The sequence below is a fragment of the Tribolium madens genome, unplaced genomic scaffold, assembly GCF_015345945.1.
Source record: "Tribolium madens isolate multiple individuals breed KSU strain unplaced genomic scaffold, Tmad_KSU_1.1 Scaffold_20;HRSCAF=117;Tcas5.2_LG4, whole genome shotgun sequence".
Taxonomy (NCBI): Eukaryota; Metazoa; Arthropoda; class Insecta; order Coleoptera; family Tenebrionidae; genus Tribolium; species Tribolium madens.
Window position 1 is genome coordinate 2,867,938 of NW_025400985.1, and position 20,779 is coordinate 2,888,716.

General features: G+C 31.1%; 6 protein-coding genes and 1 long non-coding RNA gene across 11 annotated transcripts in view; 4 read left to right on the forward strand and 3 right to left on the reverse strand.

Moving 5' to 3' along the window:
* LOC123005599 overlaps positions 1 to 4,409 on the forward strand; it is a 17,846-nt gene extending 13,437 nt beyond the window's left edge. For 2 of the 3 annotated variants that reach the window (XM_044399419.1, XM_044399417.1), the window contains one exon: positions 1,920 to 2,429. In XM_044399419.1, the coding sequence (XP_044255354.1) occupies positions 1,920 to 2,267 (348 nt within the window). In that variant the 3' untranslated portion in view covers positions 2,268 to 2,429. Of the gene's footprint in view, positions 1 to 1,919; positions 2,430 to 4,350 lie in introns of those variants that run through there. The other variant, XM_044399418.1, reaches the window with a different exon arrangement.
* LOC123005598 (supervillin-like) overlaps positions 1 to 10,112 on the reverse strand; it is a 55,855-nt gene extending 45,743 nt beyond the window's left edge. The window contains exon 1 of one of the 2 annotated variants that reach the window (XM_044399414.1): positions 10,025 to 10,112. In XM_044399414.1, the coding sequence (XP_044255349.1) occupies positions 10,025 to 10,047 (23 nt within the window). In that variant the 5' untranslated portion in view covers positions 10,048 to 10,112. The remainder of the gene's footprint in view (positions 1 to 10,024) is intronic. The other variant, XM_044399413.1, reaches the window with a different exon arrangement.
* On the forward strand, positions 4,572 to 6,180 carry LOC123005600. Its single transcript, XR_006412769.1, has 2 exons — positions 4,572 to 4,918; positions 4,965 to 6,180. It is a non-coding gene; the product is annotated as an uncharacterized LOC123005600 (long non-coding RNA).
* A 3,216-nt stretch (positions 10,113 to 13,328) lies between the features above and the next one.
* LOC123004988 (histone deacetylase complex subunit SAP30 homolog) lies at positions 13,329 to 14,270 on the forward strand. 2 transcript variants are annotated; one of them, XM_044398566.1, is made up of 4 exons: positions 13,329 to 13,426; positions 13,491 to 13,752; positions 13,802 to 14,017; positions 14,065 to 14,270. In XM_044398566.1, exons 2-4 carry the CDS (start codon positions 13,582 to 13,584, stop codon positions 14,191 to 14,193), a joined length of 516 nt encoding a protein of 171 aa, XP_044254501.1. In that variant the 5' UTR covers positions 13,329 to 13,426; positions 13,491 to 13,581; the 3' UTR covers positions 14,194 to 14,270. The 2 variants fall into 2 exon arrangements, with proteins under 2 accessions (XP_044254501.1, XP_044254500.1); XM_044398565.1 differs by having other exon boundaries at positions 13,368 to 13,752.
* LOC123004987 (exosome complex component rrp45) lies at positions 14,167 to 15,712 on the reverse strand. The gene is made up of 6 exons (XM_044398564.1): positions 15,577 to 15,712; positions 15,431 to 15,525; positions 14,946 to 15,389; positions 14,675 to 14,896; positions 14,380 to 14,630; positions 14,167 to 14,335 (listed from the first exon to the last, which is right to left on the reverse strand). Exons 1-6 carry the CDS (start codon positions 15,649 to 15,651, stop codon positions 14,262 to 14,264), a joined length of 1,161 nt encoding a protein of 386 aa, XP_044254499.1. The 5' UTR covers positions 15,652 to 15,712; the 3' UTR covers positions 14,167 to 14,261.
* Positions 15,713 to 15,901: 189 nt separating this feature from the next.
* Positions 15,902 to 16,619, forward strand: LOC123004757 (60S ribosomal protein L21). Its single transcript, XM_044398171.1, has 2 exons — positions 15,902 to 15,985; positions 16,093 to 16,619. The coding sequence occupies exon 2, from the start codon at positions 16,103 to 16,105 to the stop codon at positions 16,580 to 16,582; it is 480 nt and encodes a 159-aa protein (XP_044254106.1). The 5' UTR covers positions 15,902 to 15,985; positions 16,093 to 16,102; the 3' UTR covers positions 16,583 to 16,619.
* A 35-nt stretch (positions 16,620 to 16,654) lies between these two features.
* Positions 16,655 to 20,732, reverse strand: LOC123004756 (ubiquitin carboxyl-terminal hydrolase 46). Its single transcript, XM_044398170.1, has 8 exons — positions 20,607 to 20,732; positions 20,385 to 20,465; positions 20,116 to 20,332; positions 19,989 to 20,069; positions 19,831 to 19,940; positions 19,443 to 19,778; positions 17,407 to 17,550; positions 16,655 to 17,351 (listed from the first exon to the last, which is right to left on the reverse strand). The coding sequence occupies exons 1-8, from the start codon at positions 20,607 to 20,609 to the stop codon at positions 17,244 to 17,246; spliced, it is 1,080 nt and encodes a 359-aa protein (XP_044254105.1). The 5' UTR covers positions 20,610 to 20,732; the 3' UTR covers positions 16,655 to 17,243.
* Between the last annotated feature and the right edge of the window lie 47 nt (positions 20,733 to 20,779).

Below are 20,779 nucleotides of genomic sequence, written 5' to 3' on the forward strand. Positions count from 1 at the left end.
TTTTTTTGCATTCTTGAGAAATAGACGGATTTTTGTTTTTTTTTGTCAAACGTAATTTAAACAATTTTCTTCAAAATTGCATAAGAAAAACAAAGAAAAATAAGTGTTTTGCAATGTAAAATGTTACAAAAATAACAAATCTGTGCTTAAAACTTATATGCATGGATTGATTTTTGAAATTTTTGATCGGTTTTTCTAAGTCAAACTTAATTTATAGATCATTTTTCCAATTTTATGTCATTTTGACTTAAATTCACAACTAATATTTTTGTTAATTCACTACTACATACAGTTATTAATTACTTACCTGAGTTATTAACTTAATTTGGAAGTATTATTTTCTTCTAACCGTAAATGTGAAATGAGGTTATGTCATTTTTGTACAGTTGCGGAATTAAAATTTCGGGCAGTATTGTCATTTTCATAAAGTAAACTCTAAAACAACCTTTACATTAATAACCTCATTTTTTACTCTTGTCATGTTTATGTCATTTTGACTTATTTATTTTCAAAAATAGTAATTTGTGGCATAATAACGGGTAGGCAGCAGATCAAAGCGATGATTTAATTACACTTAGTTCAATTAATAAAATTCCTAGGACATTTAATTAACAATTTTAACAACAAAAAAATATATTTATTTGTCAAATGTCAGTCATGATGACAATAAAAGGTAGTTTACAGTGAACTTTTTAAAGTCACCGCAACAGTACTTCTGCACTATTAAACGAATTTTCTAACTTCATTATATGAAATATTTGTTAAAAAACAAAGATACTGCAATGAAATGGGAAAAAGTGTTAAAATTTGCCTCACTACCAATAGTATTTTAACAAGGAATAAACCCATTTGTTGTTTTGACAGTTTTGACATAGACAGAAGCACTAGAGTTGGTGTTATTCTAATGTTTTTAATGAAGCAGTCTTTTTTATTTGATTTTGCATTAAGTTCATCTCGAAATACTTCCGCTAGTAATTGCGATGGTAATATTTTTTAATAATAATATTGTAGAAATATTTATATAAATGTAATACCCATTTACCCACCTCTAATTTAATGGCGGACACGGAATTTTGGACATCAAATTTATGTCAGTTCAAAAAATGTCAAATGTCAATTATGATTGACGTTTGAAACTAAAATTTAAAAGTTTTAGTTGAAATTAATGAAACAATAATGCCAGGAATAGGTGTTTTTACATAAGTTCAATAAATTATTTTGATTTCTTGTCATTTTTTCTCTAACTATCAGGATAAAAATTACAAAAACCGAAAGTGAGGTTAGTTTAGGCCCGTTTTACACAAACTAAATAAAGATATCTTTTCAGCTAGTAGTGAAAAAAAAATCATTTTTATAATTCCTATAATTTTTATTTATAATGTAAGTAAATAATAGAGAGTAAGACGTCTTACATAGTTGTTTTACGCTTATTAATTAGCAATGCGACAAATTTAAAGGTATTATTTTGATTTCAAATAAAATCAGCATAAAAAAGTAGTCCAAAAAATATATTGTAATTTTCTGTTTGTGAAAGCTGAAACAATTCAGTTATAGCTTCCAGTTTCGTACATTATTTAAATTGGCAAAGGAAAAACGCAGCAAGACTCAGCGCTTCGAGTCTCGTAGAGAGACAGTTTTGTGCGCCACATGGAAATTTATAACCGCTGTCAATTTTGAATATTGTACAAAAGACCACATCGCCATCTTTTCTTTGTATTATACCACCGAATTTTCTACTTATATTGGAAATGTTATTTATCGACATTTTCCGATATTGTATCGCCGATAAAATACGCTTGTTATTAGCCAATCGGTGGCACCAAACGTCTCCAATAAATTTCGCACTTTGGCCATTTTTTCCCAGGAACAGAAACCGAAGAATTATGTCGAACGTGAATAAAAAATGAAATGTATTTCAGGCCCCTGCGAAGTCGATCGGCGAAATGACAAGCTCGGAACCGGATGTCTCAGGTCTCGTTTCGCGTTCTCTAAGTTTGAGTTTCGTGGCCGAACGGAAACACTCCCATGGGGACAGTCTCGAGCTTCGCTGCATGTCCTCGCTGCCAGGGGTGCCTCTCCCTCCCCAAGAAACAACGCTCAAAATTCCCATAAGAGTCCCAGATGCTCAAGTTATCAACAACCAAAAACTACATTGGTTCAATTCGCCATCATCATCGACGGCAAACACGCTCCAAGTCACTTGGATTTTAGTGCTGGCGAGCGTCGTGCGATGGGGCTTCACAGCCTTTGGAGATGGCGTCCGATAAGTAGTGATTTTTTGACTGATTGAACATTTGCGAAGGGAAAATAGTGTAAGTGCGTTAATTTTTGAAAATTGGTTAAACTTACAGTTGGAGACAAAATACTTTGGTCGTCACTTTTCTGACACTTTAATGTAATTCAAGCTTCAACGTTAAAATGAATGACAATTTCAAATTAATGACAGCTATTATACTTTCCTATCAAAAATACGGAATTAAAATTTCGGGCAGTATTTTTCTGTCACTTCAAAAAATTCACTATAAAGAACCTTTTACTGTCATCATGACATTCATGACTGACATTTGACAATTAAACTTGTCTGTCAGTGACGCTATTTTTTAAGTCAAAATGACATAAACATGACAAGAGTAAAAAATGAGGTTACTGTGAAAATGACAATACTGCCCAAAATTTTAATTCTGCAACTGTACAGGGTGCTACATTTTGGATGTCCGAATAGGGAATCTCCGAAACTAAGAGGTTTAGCCAAAAACTTGTAATACATTCTGGGGCTCATTTTTTGAGAAAATAATATTGGTTAAAACCGCATCCCGTTATCGTCTTTTGTTTTCGACGAAAATTGACATTTTAGCGAAATCTAAAAAAATTCATATCTTCGTTATTATAGAAGATACGGATTTGAAATAAAAACATTATGCAGGTACTTTTTTACGTAGAATTTAATAATGCAGTTAACAATTTTTTTCAGTCGTTTGTTTAGCTGTAATAAAATAAACTTGTATTTTTTTAAATGGGAATCATAGATGGGTATGTCATTTTTAAAAAGCTTGTTTTTTTCTTATCTAAAAAATATATTTTTGTAACAAATTATTATAATACATTCTTAGCAAAAAATTATCTTTGATTTTTGTTCGCAGTTGGCCATGAAAACATGTTGCATCTTCAACTAAAAGGATTTAAACTATATTTTATTCAACCAGTGTCACTAATGAAAGAGTTTTCTAAGTACTAAGTGATGAAAAAGATGCAAAATAAATTGTACATCAACTTATTGGCGACTAATAACATTTCTTTGTTTTTAAACAAGCTAACATTGCCATTGCAACTTCTAGTGATACGTAGAGTGTTGTAAAAAAAGCCGCTTTAATTCTTCAATAAAATATATTTTATATGACACAAAAATGACGATATGGCTATTCAAATACCCAAATTCCGTCTATGTGAAACGTTATTCTACCTCCATTAGATCATCAAAAAAATGTTTTTTGTAATTGTGTTGACTGTTGACACATTTGTTTTTCCTATTTTTGGATTTTTTAAAAATATGTAATAATTTTGTTCTGAGGCGCTTGGATATTTGTTCAATGCTTCTACCGTATCGTATGTTTTAAATCTTTATAATTTTATCTATTTTTTCATCTATTTTACAGTTCACAAAACTCTTATTGATTATTATTTACACATTTGGAGTGAAATAGTTTTTCCATGGCCAACTATTATCACACAAAATATGTATTTTACTTTTTAAGTATAGTTATAAAAAAATATTTTGTTATAAATATATATTTTTTAGATCAGAAAAAAATAAGCTTTACAAAATTGCCATAGCCGCCTATGATTTCCATTTAAAAAAATACAAGTTTATCTTATTACGGCTAAACTAATAACTGAAAAAAATTGTTAACTACATTATTAAATTCTACGTAAAAAAGTGTACGTATAATGTCTTTATTTCAAATTCGTATCTTCTATAATAACGAAGATATAATTTTTTTTTAGATTTCGCCAAAATGTTAACTTTTGTCTGTAAGTCGAAAACAAAAGATGACAGCGGGATGCGGTTTTAACCAATATTATTTTCTCAAAAAATGAGCCCCAGAATGTATTACTCGTTTTTGGCTAAACCTCTTAGTTTTGGAGATTCCCTATTCGGACATCCAAAATGCAGCACCCTGTACATACAACTTGTCATCTATGATTAAGAGTAGCTAAAAATAAGGTTAACAGTCCTAAAGCATGCTTTACAATTTAATGTCACTTAAGTGACATTGACGACCAAAGTATTTTGTCTCCAAGTGTACATAGGGATAGCTAGATCCTATAGTTAATAAAGTTTTTTGTTTCAAGTGTGGTGTCCCAAAAAATATACAGGTGTGCCAGAACTCGCGCCCTGGTGAAAGTACGATACCAGGAACATGAAAAAAATGTAAAAAAACATAATAAAAATTTCGCAGTTATGAGACTTTAAATTTTGCACTTTGACTCTATTTATTTAAAAATAATTTTCCAAGTTTTTGTTACTGGTTATTAGAAGAGGAAACAAGGAAGCTGTATCCTAATTGTAACTCTGTTTAATGTTATTTGTGACTTTTATTAACAAAATTTTTGTACCTTTACTAAATAATTAAAAAAATCACATACAAGATCATCAGACTCTTTCTAAACTGATAGATTTTACTTTTTTAACATCTTGGTGAAAAACTCTATAACAAGAAAAGTACCAGAATCGCTATGTAAATTGAAGTAATTTGAAACATGTGGGGTTGGTATCACGATACGTCCGGATATTCCTACGCGGACAGTGTTTTGACAGAATTTTGACACTTTTTTATTGTAAAAGTTTTAAAATACCTGCGTGTCATGTGTCATAGCAAATACCATGAATGATGTTACCTACACATTCCACAACCACGCGGTAATATGTGTGCAATTATTCTAAATATTTTCATTACAATTTTTAGAGGTTAGGTTACATTCAAATTATTATCTTTTAAGGCCCCAACGCTGAAACGCAGTCATATTACTGAGTGCAATAATAATACTGCTCATTAATACTTTTTTTCAAGGCATTCCTACTAAAATGTACTTTTCCGCGAAATTTCAAAGGTACTACTTTTTCGGCGGAGGATGTCGGCAATCGACCTTTGCTGTCACTATTCTATCATTAATTATCTACACCTTTTCCAAGTGCTATCACATGCATTTCAGATTAGTTAATTTAATTTCAGAAAGCATAAATTGAAATTCAGATTAGTCAATTATACAGTGTGATCAAAAAGTATGTCTATCAAGCAAGCGTAGAAATTTAAAACATATGTCTGTGGAAGATAAAATGTCACAATGACATATGAGAAATGTCAAAATAATCTTTATGTAAATTATGACAGGAAACTGTGGTGAAGGATTTTTATGAATAAACACTAACAAAATCTTATTTTAGTTTGTTTTGAGACGTTTCATAGAATAATTCAATTTAATTAACTCAATGTTTTAATTTTTATAAAATAATTTTTTGACATCTTATTGTTATCTCAAAATGAAGTTCACACATAAACACGAATTATTTTATCTTCAAAACTAAAGAATTACATAAACTTGGTATTATACAAAATAAATAAGACATTTTATTTAAAATTTCAGAATTTGTTATTTTCATTTAAAAATTACAATTGACGAATTCTCAATTACAAGTGACAAACTCTCTGAATTCCATCTTATATTTTCTGAAATTCATTTTACTGTTTTGAATTACAATTAATGTTTTTTGAAATACATCTTACGCTTTCCTAATTACACTTGAAAAAGGTGTAGACTACATCATTAAATAGACATAAAAAATGTCAAATGTCAAAATTTTTTGAATTTTTTAAACATTTTTCCATATTCTTGGTGTCTTATCTTACTTGAAATTTTTCTCTGGGGCGCGAGTCACACACCCTGTTCAAAAAACGCCAAACATTTGTTGATAGTTAGAACACTTTTCAAACATCTTTCAACGAGTGAAATCATATCAAAACAATTATTGTAATTTAATTTTGATTGCGATTTGATGATATAAACCTATTTATTCAATTTCACGATACCATAAAATTGCACTCTAGATTTGTCTGTTATTTGTGATATTGAGTAATTTATAATCAGTGTATATGTACAATATAAATAAATTTGTTTCCTGTCTTCACTGTTTGTTTTCTCCACCTTTTTTGGATAAGTGTAAGTAGAAATATTGTCCTCAACGTTCCTCTTTCCGCCATGAATTTAGATGAGAAGGATATTAAACTAAGACGTTGCTGTCATGAAAAAGATACTCAAATTTTAACGTGTGTTACTAGAATTGGATTTTTACTTGATTTATGATAGAAATACGTGCATGAATATTAAAGTTATTTGGACAAAAAGTTGAAGACTTTGTACCTCCTGAATGTACAGGGTTATTCATAAATATGAAGCAATATCTGAACCTCAAAATGACCTATAAAATGATGTTAATTTAAGTAATAACTCGAGTCCTATCTCTATTGATAAGAATTTTACAGCCCTCGGAATGTGGGTATGGAAATTTGATTTTTTTGTAATAACTTTGGAACTATTTGACCAAATATTATAAAATTTGGAACATTTCCCTGTGACAACATACCTTTTAAACTGGTAGTCACGAAAACCGGATACATCCACTCAATTTCCGGTTCCAGCAGTTGCAGGTCACATTTTCTGTATTTTTCCATTTTTTTGCTCTCTTAACACCAATTTTTTATTGCCCAAATCGATAGAGTAATCAATTTCGATTAAAAAACTCATAACCTTTAATACCCCTAAAATGGACCGTTTCAAAGATATTTTAATTTAAACTGAGGACTGCACAACGCTGAAACCAAAAAGTAGGGATTTTGAATGGATGATATCCACGGTAACAAATGACCACGGTCTCACTAATCGCTGTCAGGCATCTGTCAACTTTGACATTGGACGATTATTAGACAATTAATCGAAAATATTTAATGAAAGAGTTTACCTCAGATTCCAAACATAACTTAGAATAAATCCAAATGGATCTCGTAGCATTTAATTCATAAAAAATTCACAAAAATTTATCGTCAAAGTTAACAGATGCCTGGCAGGGATTTATGTGACCATGGTTATTGGTTGCCGTGGATACCACTTATTCAAAATCCGTATTTTTTGATTTCAGCGTTGTGCAGTCCTCAGTTTAAATTAAAATATCTTTGAAACGGTCCATTTTAGGGGTATTAAAGGTTATGCGCTTTTTAATCGAAATTGATTACTCTATCGATTTGGGCAATAAAAAATTGGTGTTAAGAGAGAAAAAAAAAATGGAAAAACACAGAAAATGTGACCTGCAACTGCTGGAACCGGAAATTGAGTGGATGTATCCGGTTTTCGTGATTACCAGTTCAAAGGGTATGTTGTCACAGGGAAATGTTCCAAATTTTATAATATTTGGTCAAATAGTTCCAAACTTATTACAAAAAAATCAAATTTCCATTCCTACATTCCGAGGGCTGTAAAATTCTTATCAGTAGAGATAGGACACGAGTTATTATTTAAATTAACATCATTTTATAGGTCATTTTTGAGGTTCAAATATTGGTTCATATTTATAAATAACCCTGTATACATAAACATTCATGTTGGCTCATAAATGCATCGAAATTGGATGCCAAGTTTTCATATAGTTCTATGTGCCACATTAGTTTTAAGATAAAGGAGTAGAGGAGTCGCTCTAACTGGGCAATCTGCATTTATATGACCGTTACCAAGGGGATATTTCAACCGTATCTAGAGACAGAGATCTTATCTTACACGTTCTCCTGCTTTCCAATGAAATTTTCCCAATAGATAACCGAATTTTCTGGAAACTCTACGACTTGGCGAAATCAACTTAGCACAACTCCAAGTTGTTGAATAATTAGGTAGGTGCAATACGAGCTTAAGAGTAACAACAAAGGGCAATTCTCTAACTTTTGAGATTAATCTGGATACCCGGAACGCTCCGGAATTGACAGAATTAGCTTTCAAAGTGTCAAAACCTTAAACGCGTCTGTGGCTTCAAACGACTCCGGATTTTCTCCATTGGATCGCAAATAGTTCCCGGATTTCTAGGATATTCCGACTTTATTCTGATAAAGAATTTTCATACTATTAGAATAGGAAGAAAATAAGGTGTCTTCATACAGGGTGTCCCAGCTATTTGAAAAGTCCATTGGTGACCTTTAAAAGGTACAATTTAAAAAAAAAAATTATAGGACGTTGATAGATACTAATCTAGTGCATTACCTAAAATTATTTTCAATCATACAGCATGTCCCAAAAATAAGTTACAAATTTGTTTTTTTAAATGAAACAACGTATGTTTCTTTGCATTTTTGGATGTAGCCTTTTAAAACAACATTTTTACGCTAAACTTTTATTAGTCGATTTCGCTTAGTTTTAGAAATAAGACGTTTTTTTGACGAAAACATGCACTTTTTAAAAATTTATTACACAAAAACTAAGACAACTAGAACATTTTTTTCTTACTTCTGCAAAGAAGAAAGTACAGAATTTAAAGCTGTAGAATTTTTTTAGTATTGTACATTTGTAAAGATTAATAAATTAAGAAGTTTGTTAAAAGTTAATTAATATAAAAAATAAATAAACACCTTATTTTTTATTTTTGTATTTAATAGATTGATAAATTGTCTATGTAAAAAAATAACTTTTAATGTCTAGAATTGATATTGAAATAAAACCTTAGTAATTCCACCACGGATCACTTACCCGTTTATTTATCCAGAGATTGTAAAAGTCGTTATAAATACTGAAATTCGAATTATTTTATTGTAAAAATAAAAAATAATGGATTCAGTTTAACACAGACAATTTAATAATCATTTAAATGCAAAAACAATAAATAGGGTGTTCCATTTAATTTTTTTAAGTTATTGAACTTTTAACAAACGCCTTCATTTTTTTATCTTTACAAATGCAACACACTAAAAAAATGTTACAACCTCATAGCTTGTACCTTCTTCTTTGCGATAATAAAAAAAATATTCCTAGATGTCTTAGTTTTTGTGTAATAAATTTTTAAAAAGTGCATGTTTTCGTCAAAAAAATCGTTTTATTTTTAAAACTAAGCAAAATCGACCAGTTTAAAACATTATCATAAAAGTCTACATCCAAAAACGCTAAGAAACATATGGTGTCTCATTTAAAAAAACACAAGTTTGTGTTGGAACTTATGTTTGCGACACGCTGTATAGTTGAAAATAATTTTAGGCGATTGACTAGATTCTTATCGATCAATGTCCTATATATTTTTTTTTACTTTACCATTTAAAGGTCACTAATGGACTTTTTCAATTCGCTGGGACACTCTGTATGTGTGAAATTTTAAACGTTGCAAATTATTTTTGATAAAACTTTAAACTCGACTGAAGTGGCGTTTTTGTACTACAGGGTGAATATAAAGAATGGAACCAAGCGTTTTTTTTTAAATCATTTGTCTTCAGAAAATAATAATTAATGTAAATTAACGTAATATAAAAAATGAGCTCGTATTTTGAGAACGAAATTTTGTCTTGTTTATGAGTTATGCGATTTTTTTTTGTCAAAATTGCAATTTATGAATTTTTTTTTTAATTAAATATGAAGTAGATAGTTGTAATCCTTAGATCATAACCTTTATGAGAAAAATGGTTTTATGGTGGGTTACTATTTAAAAAAATAAAAAAAATCAAAAACAAAAGAAAATTTCGAAAAGTTTTATTCTTAATAAAACATCACATCTTTAAAGTACTTTATCGTTCATCAATTAGTTTTTCCAAAAAATTAATAGTTTAAGCAAAAAACGTTTGGTTCCATACTTTTTATTCACCTGGTATGTAAAATAAATGTATTGTCTAAATATTTACGTATAGTAAATTCTTGTCACAAGCAACATTTGGGTTATTGATTATTGTAAAAGGACGTCCTTTGTGTTTATTCCAAGCGATAAATCTTATTATGAAAAGGCACTCACCTGCATCTGCAGATAGTGAACATAATTCACTTTCCCATTGATCTGTAACAATAGCGATAGAAATTATCGGAAGACATATCACTGCCACAAGGAAATTCGTTTTGATAAGGCTGTATAAGAATTCTGCTATACAGACTGCGCCAGAACTCGCGCCCAGATGTAAGGTAAGTACCAGAAACATAAAACAAATGTTAAAAAATTTTGTCTATAAAAATTTCGAAGTTATGGAGAAATCTTGCACTTTGACGCTATTTATTTCTGTTAGAAAAATAATAAATAACACGCTATTAGAAGAGGAAATGGTAATTCTGTTTAATGATATTTGTGGCTTTCATTGGCAAAATTTTTGTACTTTTACTAAATAATTATATAAAAAAAAAACATATACAAGATCATCAGTCTCATTAAATAGACTAACAAAAAGTCAAATGTCAGAAAATAAATGTCAAATGTCAAAAAATAAATCTCAAATTTTTTTGACATATAGAATTTTTCAATCGTAGATAATTATATTAACATTTTTTCCATGTTCCTACTATCTTATCTTGAAGAACGTGTAAGACTGAACAGATACCTGTGGAAAAAATCACGAATTTGTGTCTTATGATGTAAAAAAAACATTTAACAAACTAGCAAATTCAACAACAAATTAAATGTAACAACATCGGAAACAAAAAAACTAAGATAATGATGATAATATGAAAATTGACAGTTCTGTTCTTTTTTCAAAAAAAAAAACCTTTAAACAAAAATCTCAATTCATTTTTATGCATAACATGCTAAAAATTTAAAAAAATTGTACAATCCTACAATAATATGAAACAAACAAGAAATTATTCTTTTTTTAGTATGAACATAAAGTATGGAACCAAGAGTTATTTTAAAATTTATAAAATGAAAATATACATTTTCATAAATTTTTTACGATTAAAGATAACCAATTTTTCCCTCTTTTTTAAGTGAATAACTGAACTGGAAAAGAGAATCGCGGAAGCAGGAAATGAACTACGGTAGATAAAGCAACTGGACGAGATGAACAGACCTCATAAGATCCACTAAACAAAGTTCTTTCATGCACATTTTGAGCTTTCCTAATTTTATTACATATTAGCTTCTAAATTGCTTTTGCGTCATAATAAACTAATATTGCAAAATTAACAATAATTAAATATTTGTTTTGTTTTATATTATTAGTGTTTCCATTAGCATTATTTATTATATTGTTTAATTTATACATATTTTTAATTTCTTCCTGTTACATTTTTTACTTTATTTTTCCACAACCAACATTACGATCTAGATGGTGGGTTGCCTAAGCTAAAGTAAATATACAACCGGAACAGAAATAAGTACAGGTTAATTTTACTTGTTGAGTAAATATGTACCAGATCATTTGAATTTAACTTGAGTGAAAATTGTCAAAAACAAAATTGTCAAATTTTTCAAAGATTTACATAGTGTGAGAAAAGTATTCCCAAAAAGGTTAGAAAACTATCAAAAGAAATATATTATTTGGTGGTTTTTCCAGTGCAGTGTCATAGTCAGTGTTACAAACGAAATGGAAAAACATGGAAAAATTTGTAAAAGTGTGGAAGTGTGAATTGTGACAAAGATAACGTCAAAAAACTGGCATTTGTTAACAAGCCAAATTACATTATAAAAAATCAATTTGCGTTTCTTTGCACTCAAGTGTACTTATACAGGATGCGCCAGAACTCGCGCCCCAGAGAAAATATAATGTAAGGTAAGATACCAAAAAACAAACAAAAAAATATCTGTAAAAATTTTGGAGTTATGAGGGTTTAAAGTTTGCATTTTGACTCTATTTATTTCTGTTGGGAAAATAATTTTTCAAGTTTTTTTGCTATAGGCTATTAAAAGAGGAAACAAGGAAGCTGTATCCTAAATTGTAACTCTTTTCAATGTTATTTGTGGCAAAATTTTTGTCCCTTTACTAAATAATTGTAAAAAAAACATATACAGGATCATCAGTATCATTAAATAGACATAAAAAAATGTCAAATGTCAAAAAATAAATGTCAAAATTTTTAGACAGAGAATTTTTTAAACATTTTTTTCATGTTCCTGGTATCTTACCTTACTTGAAAATTTTCTCTGGGGCGCGAGTTCTGGAGCATCCTGTATGTATTTACGTAAATGCATTGTGGACACCTGTACAGTTGGAGACAAAATACTTTGGTCGTCAATGTCTTGAGTGACATTAAATTGTAAAGCACGCTTTAAAACTGCTTATTTTTATCTACTGTTAATCATAGTTGACAAGTTGTATGTACAGTTGCGGAATTAAAATTTCGGGCACTATTGTCATTTTCATAATGTAAACTCTAAAGCCACCTTTACATTAATAATCTCATTTTTTACTCTTGTTATGTTTATGTCATTTTGATTTATTTACTTTCAAAAATAGTGATTTGAGGCATAGTAACGGGTAGGCCGCAGATCAAAGCGATGATTTAATTACACTTAGTTTAAGTACAGTTGCGGAATTCAAATTTCGGGCAGTATTTTTCTGTCACTTCAAAAAGTTCACTGTAAGCTACGTTTTACTGTCATCATGACATTCATGACTGACATTTGACAATTAAACTTTTCTGCTATTTTTAAGTTAAAATGACACAAACATGACAACAGTAAAAAATGAGGTTAATGTAAAGGTTGTTTTAGAGTTTACATTATGAAAATGACAATAGTGCCCGAAATTACCGTCATCATGACTGACATTTGACAATTAAACTTTTTTTTTGTTGTTAATTGAACAATTTGACTGTCTTACGAGATTTATTAGTTCAACAAGTGTAATTAGATCATCGCTTTGATCTGCTGCCTACTCGTTATTATGCCACAAATCACTATTTTTGAAAGTAAATAAGTCAAAATGACATAACCATGACAAGAGTAAAAACTGAGGTTATTAATGTAAAGGTTGTTTTAGAGTTTACATTATGAAAATGACAATACTGCTCGAAATTTTAATTCCGCAACTGTAAATTTAATTGTTAATTAACAATTTTAACAATAAAAAAAGTTTAATTGTGAAATCTCAGTTATGATGACAGTAAAGGGTAGTTTACAGTGAACTTTTTAAAGTGACAGAAAAATACTGCCCGAAATTGTACATATTTTTGATATGAAATTATAATAGCTGTCATTAATATGAAATTGTCATTCATTTTAACGTTAAAGCTTGAACTGTCAGTAAAGTGACGACCAAAGTATATTGTCTCCAACTGTACCACAGCTGTACTTATTTCTCTTTCATAGTGTATAAGCGATGATTATCTAATACAGATGGCGCTTTTTCCAAACAAACAAACGCCTTAAATCCCCCCTCAGCCCCCTCAATAACACAAACACAGTCAAAAAGTGGTGGAACGTGCTGATGTATGTAACCATATGATTTTTTGGTTTGAAATTCCCTGATTTGGCTTTTTATTTATTGAATCAGTGTAGTTAGAGGGCCGAGTATCGTATAAGAAATGTGCAAAATAGTTGTCCCAACTGGCATCACCAACCAAATTATATAAATACGTCGAATAATGAACGGATTTAGTACAGGCGAGGAAGATTCAAGAGGACCAACTGATCAAATCTGCTGTTTGATAGACAATAGTGAACGTTGTAACAAAATCGCCGGTAATGCTTCATACAGCAAGCGAATCCAGAAGACAGTGACACAAAGGAGGTTAAATTTGTGTATTGACAATTCAGTAAGTCCAAATTCAAATTCCAATCGAAAAATCACTGTTATTTCACCAGGCGAAACACATTTACATCTGCGACTTTCACAAGATGATCATCCAGTGTGCAAGGACCAAAAGACGGAGAAAGGACTCGGAAGATGACAGTAATGAGACCGATACTGATGTGCCAGAAGTCGATCTGTTTCAATTAGGAGTCAACACCTTGAGAAGGTACAAAAGGCATTACAAAGTTTCAGCACGACCTGGACTCAACAAGGCCCAACTAGCAGACGTAAGTCCTTTCGAAACTCAATTGTCTTACTCAAAATCCATTCACAGACTTTAATGAAACACTTTAAAACGATCCAAGTCAAGGAGAAGGAAGTTGTCACATTTTTTATATACACGGTGAAAACAAACAGCAATAAACTTGACCAAAAGAATGGTGTAAATAATGACGCAACTTGAAGTTACGTATTTTAAAAGTTTTATTAAGTTATTACATATAAGAAAAAAAGCATTTAATAAAAAAATAATTACTTTTTATTTTTCTCAGGTCCTAATATTACCACATCATCTTCCTCACTGTCTGTTAGAAGCTCAATTTGAACTGAAAAAAAAACGTGATTTTAGTTTCATTTAATAATCAAATACCTCTAGGTTTCTCTATTATTATCAAATCATCTTCACTATTATCAACGTCCCAAACTTCGTCTTTAGGGCGAGGGACATGTTCCACTGACGCTTTATCAATCACAACTACACTCTCAGGTCCTGATTGTGCTTTTTTATGTTTTTTATTCCTTTTATTTTTATTCTTATGCCACGTATCAAGCGTTCGTCCGAAAAGTACAGTTGTTTTGAAATTATCTTCAGTATGAAACCCGACAGGGGCCTTATTTCGCCTAAAATTCCCTTTGTAATTTCCCCAACATGTTGTTAATTATACCTTTGTTCATTATCGGCTTTTACTGAATTTTTAATTTCTTCTATCACAATAGTAGCCCGAGATGTCGCTTTAGAAACTGTACTTAGAATAACACTTGGTGCAAGTTCAGTTTTTCCCCCTAAATGTAGAGCACACAGTTCTTTAAATCCATTTAGGCCTATTGTTAGCATCGCATCAGCTGTACCTTCTTCGATTAGTACAGGATCAGCAAGAATATACTCCCTAAACAAGAAAATTGTCTTAATACATTTGTACGTATTATGCGTTTTACCCCCCGTTGAAAATTGCATATGTTATACAGACTGGATAGTGGTGTATAACGGTGGGGATGGGATCCCTCTGTTGGTAAGTATGAATGATAAATTCTTCACCATCGCAAGTAACATCAGGGCGTCTGAAATGAGACAGAGAAGCCAACATAGCGATTGAGGCACAGTCCAGAATATTCCCCTCGTGATTTAGCACATTAATATCAACTTTCAAAGCCCATACTTTTTCGTTTGTCTTAATACACAATGATTCCAAATCGATTGCTTTTGAATCTTTAACGCATTTCTCCAAAAGACGGTTTAACTGCACTGACAGTTCTGATTGTCTGCCAGCTTCGAAATGGGGAGCCGCCAATGGATTTAATTCCACATTTACATTCAGAATTCCTTCACTCGGTCTCGAAGATTTCGGCTGTTGAATCTCACAAGATGTTTGAGCTAAAACTCTAATCGTTTACTGAAGGGATTGTTCATAAGTGAAGGTTACTTTGTTTCGCCCAAGGAAACGTAACAGGAGCCCCAATGTTTCCCAAATTTCAGATTTAAGGGGCGAAATTCGTCGAAACTTCGGCCATCTAACCTCTACAAAAGATGGTTAACTTATAATAACAATATAATTACGTGGTTATTTACCCTCCATTCTGACAAACATTTCATTAGAAATTTTCTTTCGCAATTGGTCACTAATGTTTCCCGGACTTTCGACATGCTTATTTTCAAATTTCAAAATCAACAACAAGTGAGGTTAGAAGAGAATACATTGTGTCGGTAATGCAGATATGTTTGAAAAATTACAGAAAACTATATAGTAAACGTAATAATTTTTTCATTTTATTATTATTTTTATTCAACTTATGAGCTGATAGGAAGAAAAAATGCTTGACACGTTATTAAAAAGATAATACAAATTCAAATTAGATAAAAAAAATAATGTTTTTTGAAGTTTTAAAGAAAAAATCAAAAGATGTCACTGCTTTATGAGCCTTAACCGGAAATTGAGTCCGCCATTTTCTTCCTTTGTAAAACGTGTTCTGCTAGGCAGGTAGGTTAAGCACAAAAATCGTGTTTTGTGCCTAATTCTTATAAAATAGGCATAAACCAGTGTCACATTATTAAAATATTGATCTCCTAATATCGTATTCTTTGTAGATTTTGAAAAATGACGAATTCGAAAGGTTATCGTCGGGGAACTCGGGACCTCTTCTCTCGGAAGTTCCGCAAACATGGAGTTATTCCTCTCTCGACTTACATGAAAGTGTACAAAGTCGGAGATATTGTTGATATCAAAGGCAATGGGGCAGTACAGAAAGGCATGCCATACAAGGTTTACCATGGAAAAACCGGTCGTGTCTTCAATGTAACAGCTCACGCTTTGGGTGTGATTGTTAACAAGCGTGTTGGGGGCCGAATTATCCCCAAACGTATCAATATTCGTATCGAGCATGTGAACCACTCCAAGTGTAGACAAGACTTCTTGACCAGAGTGAAGCAAAACGAAAAGTTGCGAAAGGAAGCCAAGGAGAAGAACATCAAAGTTAACTTGAAGAGACAACCGGCCCAGCCAAGGCCTGCACACATCGTCAGTGGGAAAGTCCCAGCCGTTCAATTGGCTCCTATCCCCTACGAATTTATTGCTTAATTTGTACGCCTTTTGTGTAATAAAGACATAAAACAAAGTTGAGGTGTTCAATTTGAAATAAAACGAGTCATGTGCATTTTTTCAAATATATTTATATCTAACGAATATTTACAGAATAAAAATAAAATCTGCTTAGCAGCATTTATACAGTATTCTAGTTTCTCATATAATATTTAAAAGTTGTATAGTATTTGTTAACAAAATAAAGAAAGTGAATTTTACTTTTTTACCGTGTAGGGGACAATACTTTCTAAATTAGATGCACGGTTTTGTTACCATCTAAATATTATTGCTAATTGGAATAAATATAAAGTAAAAAACAAATTAAGTAAACAAGTAAAATTCACCATACAGTCAATTATTCCTATGCTGTTCCACCACAATAAAAGTAAAACTTGTTTGTCTTTAACATTGCAACAGAACAACAAAATTAACGTCGATTCTTCTGCAAAAGTACGGGTAAATCGCCTAAGAATTTGAAGAGAAAAGTACGGCCGGAAACTTTATAATATGTAATAAATAAAATATAAATCCAACAATTTTCAGTTTCAAATCATATTTACAGACTTTTTTCATTAACTTTACCAGTCCCAATGCAATGAGAGGTGACTTTGTACTTGAATTAAATCCTCTCAATGATTAAGGCAAGGAGCAGCAGAGTTCATAAACTCTCTCGTGACTGGTAAAAAAGGATGTAGCCTGTTTCTGAAGACTTTTGAGTATCAGACGTGAGGCCGTAGAAATCTTCTATTGTTGAAGCGTCTATTTTCTAATCAAAATCGTGATAATAAGCATGTGGGCGTAAAATTTTGGGGCAAACTTACGTCAACTTGGTCGTCGTCAAACAGCAGCCAAAAACCGTGACTTTTGACTATACTGATGTAGTGGCCTCTGTTAGGCCCGCTTCCACAATGTATCACAACAGCTACTAAATCGTATAATCGGTCGGGATTAACTGCATCGTCCGACTAAAAACACAAATTAATAAATTAAAAGAAACGATCACACAAGGCGACAAAAAAAAGTCATGTCGTGACAACCTGACAAATTTTATATCATTTTGTTTGTCTCAGTGAGACAAATCAAATGCACTAAAAAAAAATTTAAAAAGTCCACACACTTTGAACAAAATAATTTTTTTCTAATTTAAATGAATTTAAAATACTTTAACTTTAAAAAATCATTATTCAATAACTATTAGGCCAATTTCCTTCAAATAAAGAGCATTCTAAAGAGATGGCCTTGCCCTTTAGAATGAGGTAAAATTTGAAATTGAATATTAGCAAACTTTTCTTCGAACAGTGTTCGAAGAAGTTCGAAGTAATTTAAGAATAACCTTACGAGTAATTATTTTTTTCATCATTACCATCGTGTAGAGCATCTTTTTATTAGTTGTAATCCAAATTTTCAAAAAAATATACAGAGTAGTTTTCAAGATATGATTTTTTGAAGTTATTGCTAATCAAGCATTGCTCCTTATAGGAGAAATGCATGTTAATCTTACTTAAAATTGCATTTTTATAAAAGTATTTGTTTTAAGACTCTTCTTTTACTTAAAAATGGTCAATTGCACCTTCTTTGTTCTAATTAGAATAAACGAAAACTGTTTGTTTACTTAAAACAAATAAAGAGTACCAGCGTACTAATTAAAGCAAATAAAGAGTTTTTTGTTGTAAAAATGACCACTGATCATTAAGCAAAGAGGATCTAGAAGTTTAAGGCACCAGTAATATAAGGGCAAATCTTTGTCAAATCAAATCACTTTCCATTCAGATTTCGAGTTGTTCACTTTGTTCTAGCTTTCTGAACTTTTTTTGAAAATGTTCTGAGCAAATACTTTCTCATCACTTTCGAGTGATGTTAAATGCAAAAAGTCACCTGATTTATTTTGTTGGTATATTCTACGATTAGCTTCAGTTAGGTAGTAGTTGTTGTGATAACAGTTGCACACGAAGCAACTGACTTATTGCATTCAACATCAGTAGAAAGTGATGAGAAAGCATTTGCTGAGAACATTTTCAAAAAAAAAGTTCAGAAAGCTAGAACAAAGTGAACAATTTAGAATCGGAATGGAAAGTCATTTAATTTGAAAAAGATTTGTTCTTATATTTAAAGCTTCTGCTTTAAACTTCTAGATCCTTTTTGCTCAATGATCAGTGATCATTTTTAGAACAAAAAAACTCTTTATTTGCTTTAATTAGTACGCAGGTACTCTTTGTTTGTTTTAAGTAAAGAAACAGTTTTTGTTTATTCTAATTAGAACAAAGAAGGTCCAGTGACCATTTTTAAGCAAAAGAAGAGCCTTAAAACAAATACTTTTATAAAAATGCAATTTTAAGTAAGATTAACATGCATTTCTCCTATATGGCGCAATACCTGAATAGCAAACCTTAACTTCAAAAAATCATATCTTGAAAACTACTCGGTATATTATTTTAAGAATTTGGATTCTTACTAATAAAAAGATGCTCGACACGATGGTGACGAAGAAAAAAAAATACTCGTAAGGTTTTTCTTAGATTACTTCGATTTACTTCGAACTTCTTCGAACACTGTTCGAAGAAAAGTTTGCCAATATTTAATTTCAAATTGCACATCATTCTAAAGGGCAAGTCCATCCCTTTAGAATGGTCTTTATTTGAAGGAAATCGGCCTAATAGTTATTGAGTAACGATTTTTAAAAATTAAAGTATTTTAAATTCATTGAAATTAGAAAAAAATTATTTAGTTCAAAGTGTGTGGACTTTTTGAAATTTTTTCTAGTGCATTTGATTTGTCTTACTGAGACGAACAAAATGATATAAAATTTGACAAGTTGTCACATGACTTTTTTTTTGTCGCCTTGCGTTATTTTGCTTACTGTATTGAAAAGTCGCAGTTCTAGAGGAAACACAACTCGGTGTGAGACCTTAATGTGCCTGTTGTACTGCTCCATGTACTTGAACCTCTTCAGATGCAATGCAAGAATCATCGGCAGTTTCTTCACCCTCATTCGTTTTTGGGCTTCCTGGTAACTACTGCAGTTATCACACTTAAATTTATTATCGCTACACAGTGTCTCTGTATTACTAAAACACCTCAAACAATGAGTTATACTAGTGTTCTGTTCGATGTCCACTTGTAAATCAAAAAAGTCTTCATCTTTACTGCTCACATTTTCACAATTCAAACACCTAGTTTCACTCGTCAATATACCCTAAATGGAAATCAAAATTTGCTTAATTCGCTCAATGATTCGAAAAATTTACCTGAAAAATCTCATGCACCCAAGTGGGTTCAGGAGTTGTATGTGCAGTTCCATTCTCTCCCGTTGCTTTTGATTTAATGTTGTTTGTGGTTGAGTTTTGTTGTCTTTCAGCTGAAAAACACCTTTAAGTAACGTGAACATGATTATAACACGACGTACCCAGAATTATTTCACTAATGTGATTGATTAAAAAATTTAAAAATTCATGTGCATCCTGTTGCATGTAGTTATCAAACTCCTCTACAAAAAGAAATCAAATCATTCGTTTCTAAAAAAATAAACAAACCTTTTTCTTTTCGTAGCCTTGCTATAAATTTTTTTGGTGCAATAGAGCCTACTTTCTTTTTTTGCGTAGCAATGCTGTGGAACAAATCTGCAAGACATGTAAGCAAAGTTTCTTTTGTCCTTTTATTTTTCGCTTTGTACTCTAAAACTCTATCTCTAAAGGGTTTGCAGAAGTATAGAGCTTGAAGAACCGAATTACTATAACAAGTATTACCGAACTGCAACAACACGAGACATTCAATGTGAAAACACCCTTTCTCAACAACTCACATTTACTAAACCAAAATAATGTTCATTGGAAGGAAACTGTTCAGAGCCGATATCTCGTTCCAGTTGGGATATATTCGCACCCTACAAATTGATTAAAACACAATTAACTTAATAAAATAATTAATTATGACATAGTGACATTATTAAATTGTGGTTAGTTCATGTTTGACTCGAAAATTGGACTCGGTTTGCGGTAACCTCTTTCAGGGGCTTTACACTCACCATATTTTAACAACTAATCCATCACGTTTATGTTAAAAACGTCCAAAAACAATACTTTTAAATCACAAAACTTCCCCATTATTGCATTTTGACAGCTGTAAAACAACCCATGATAACAGAAAAGTGACAGGCGACATGCCGACAAACCGCACAACACCAAAATTCCCTAACCG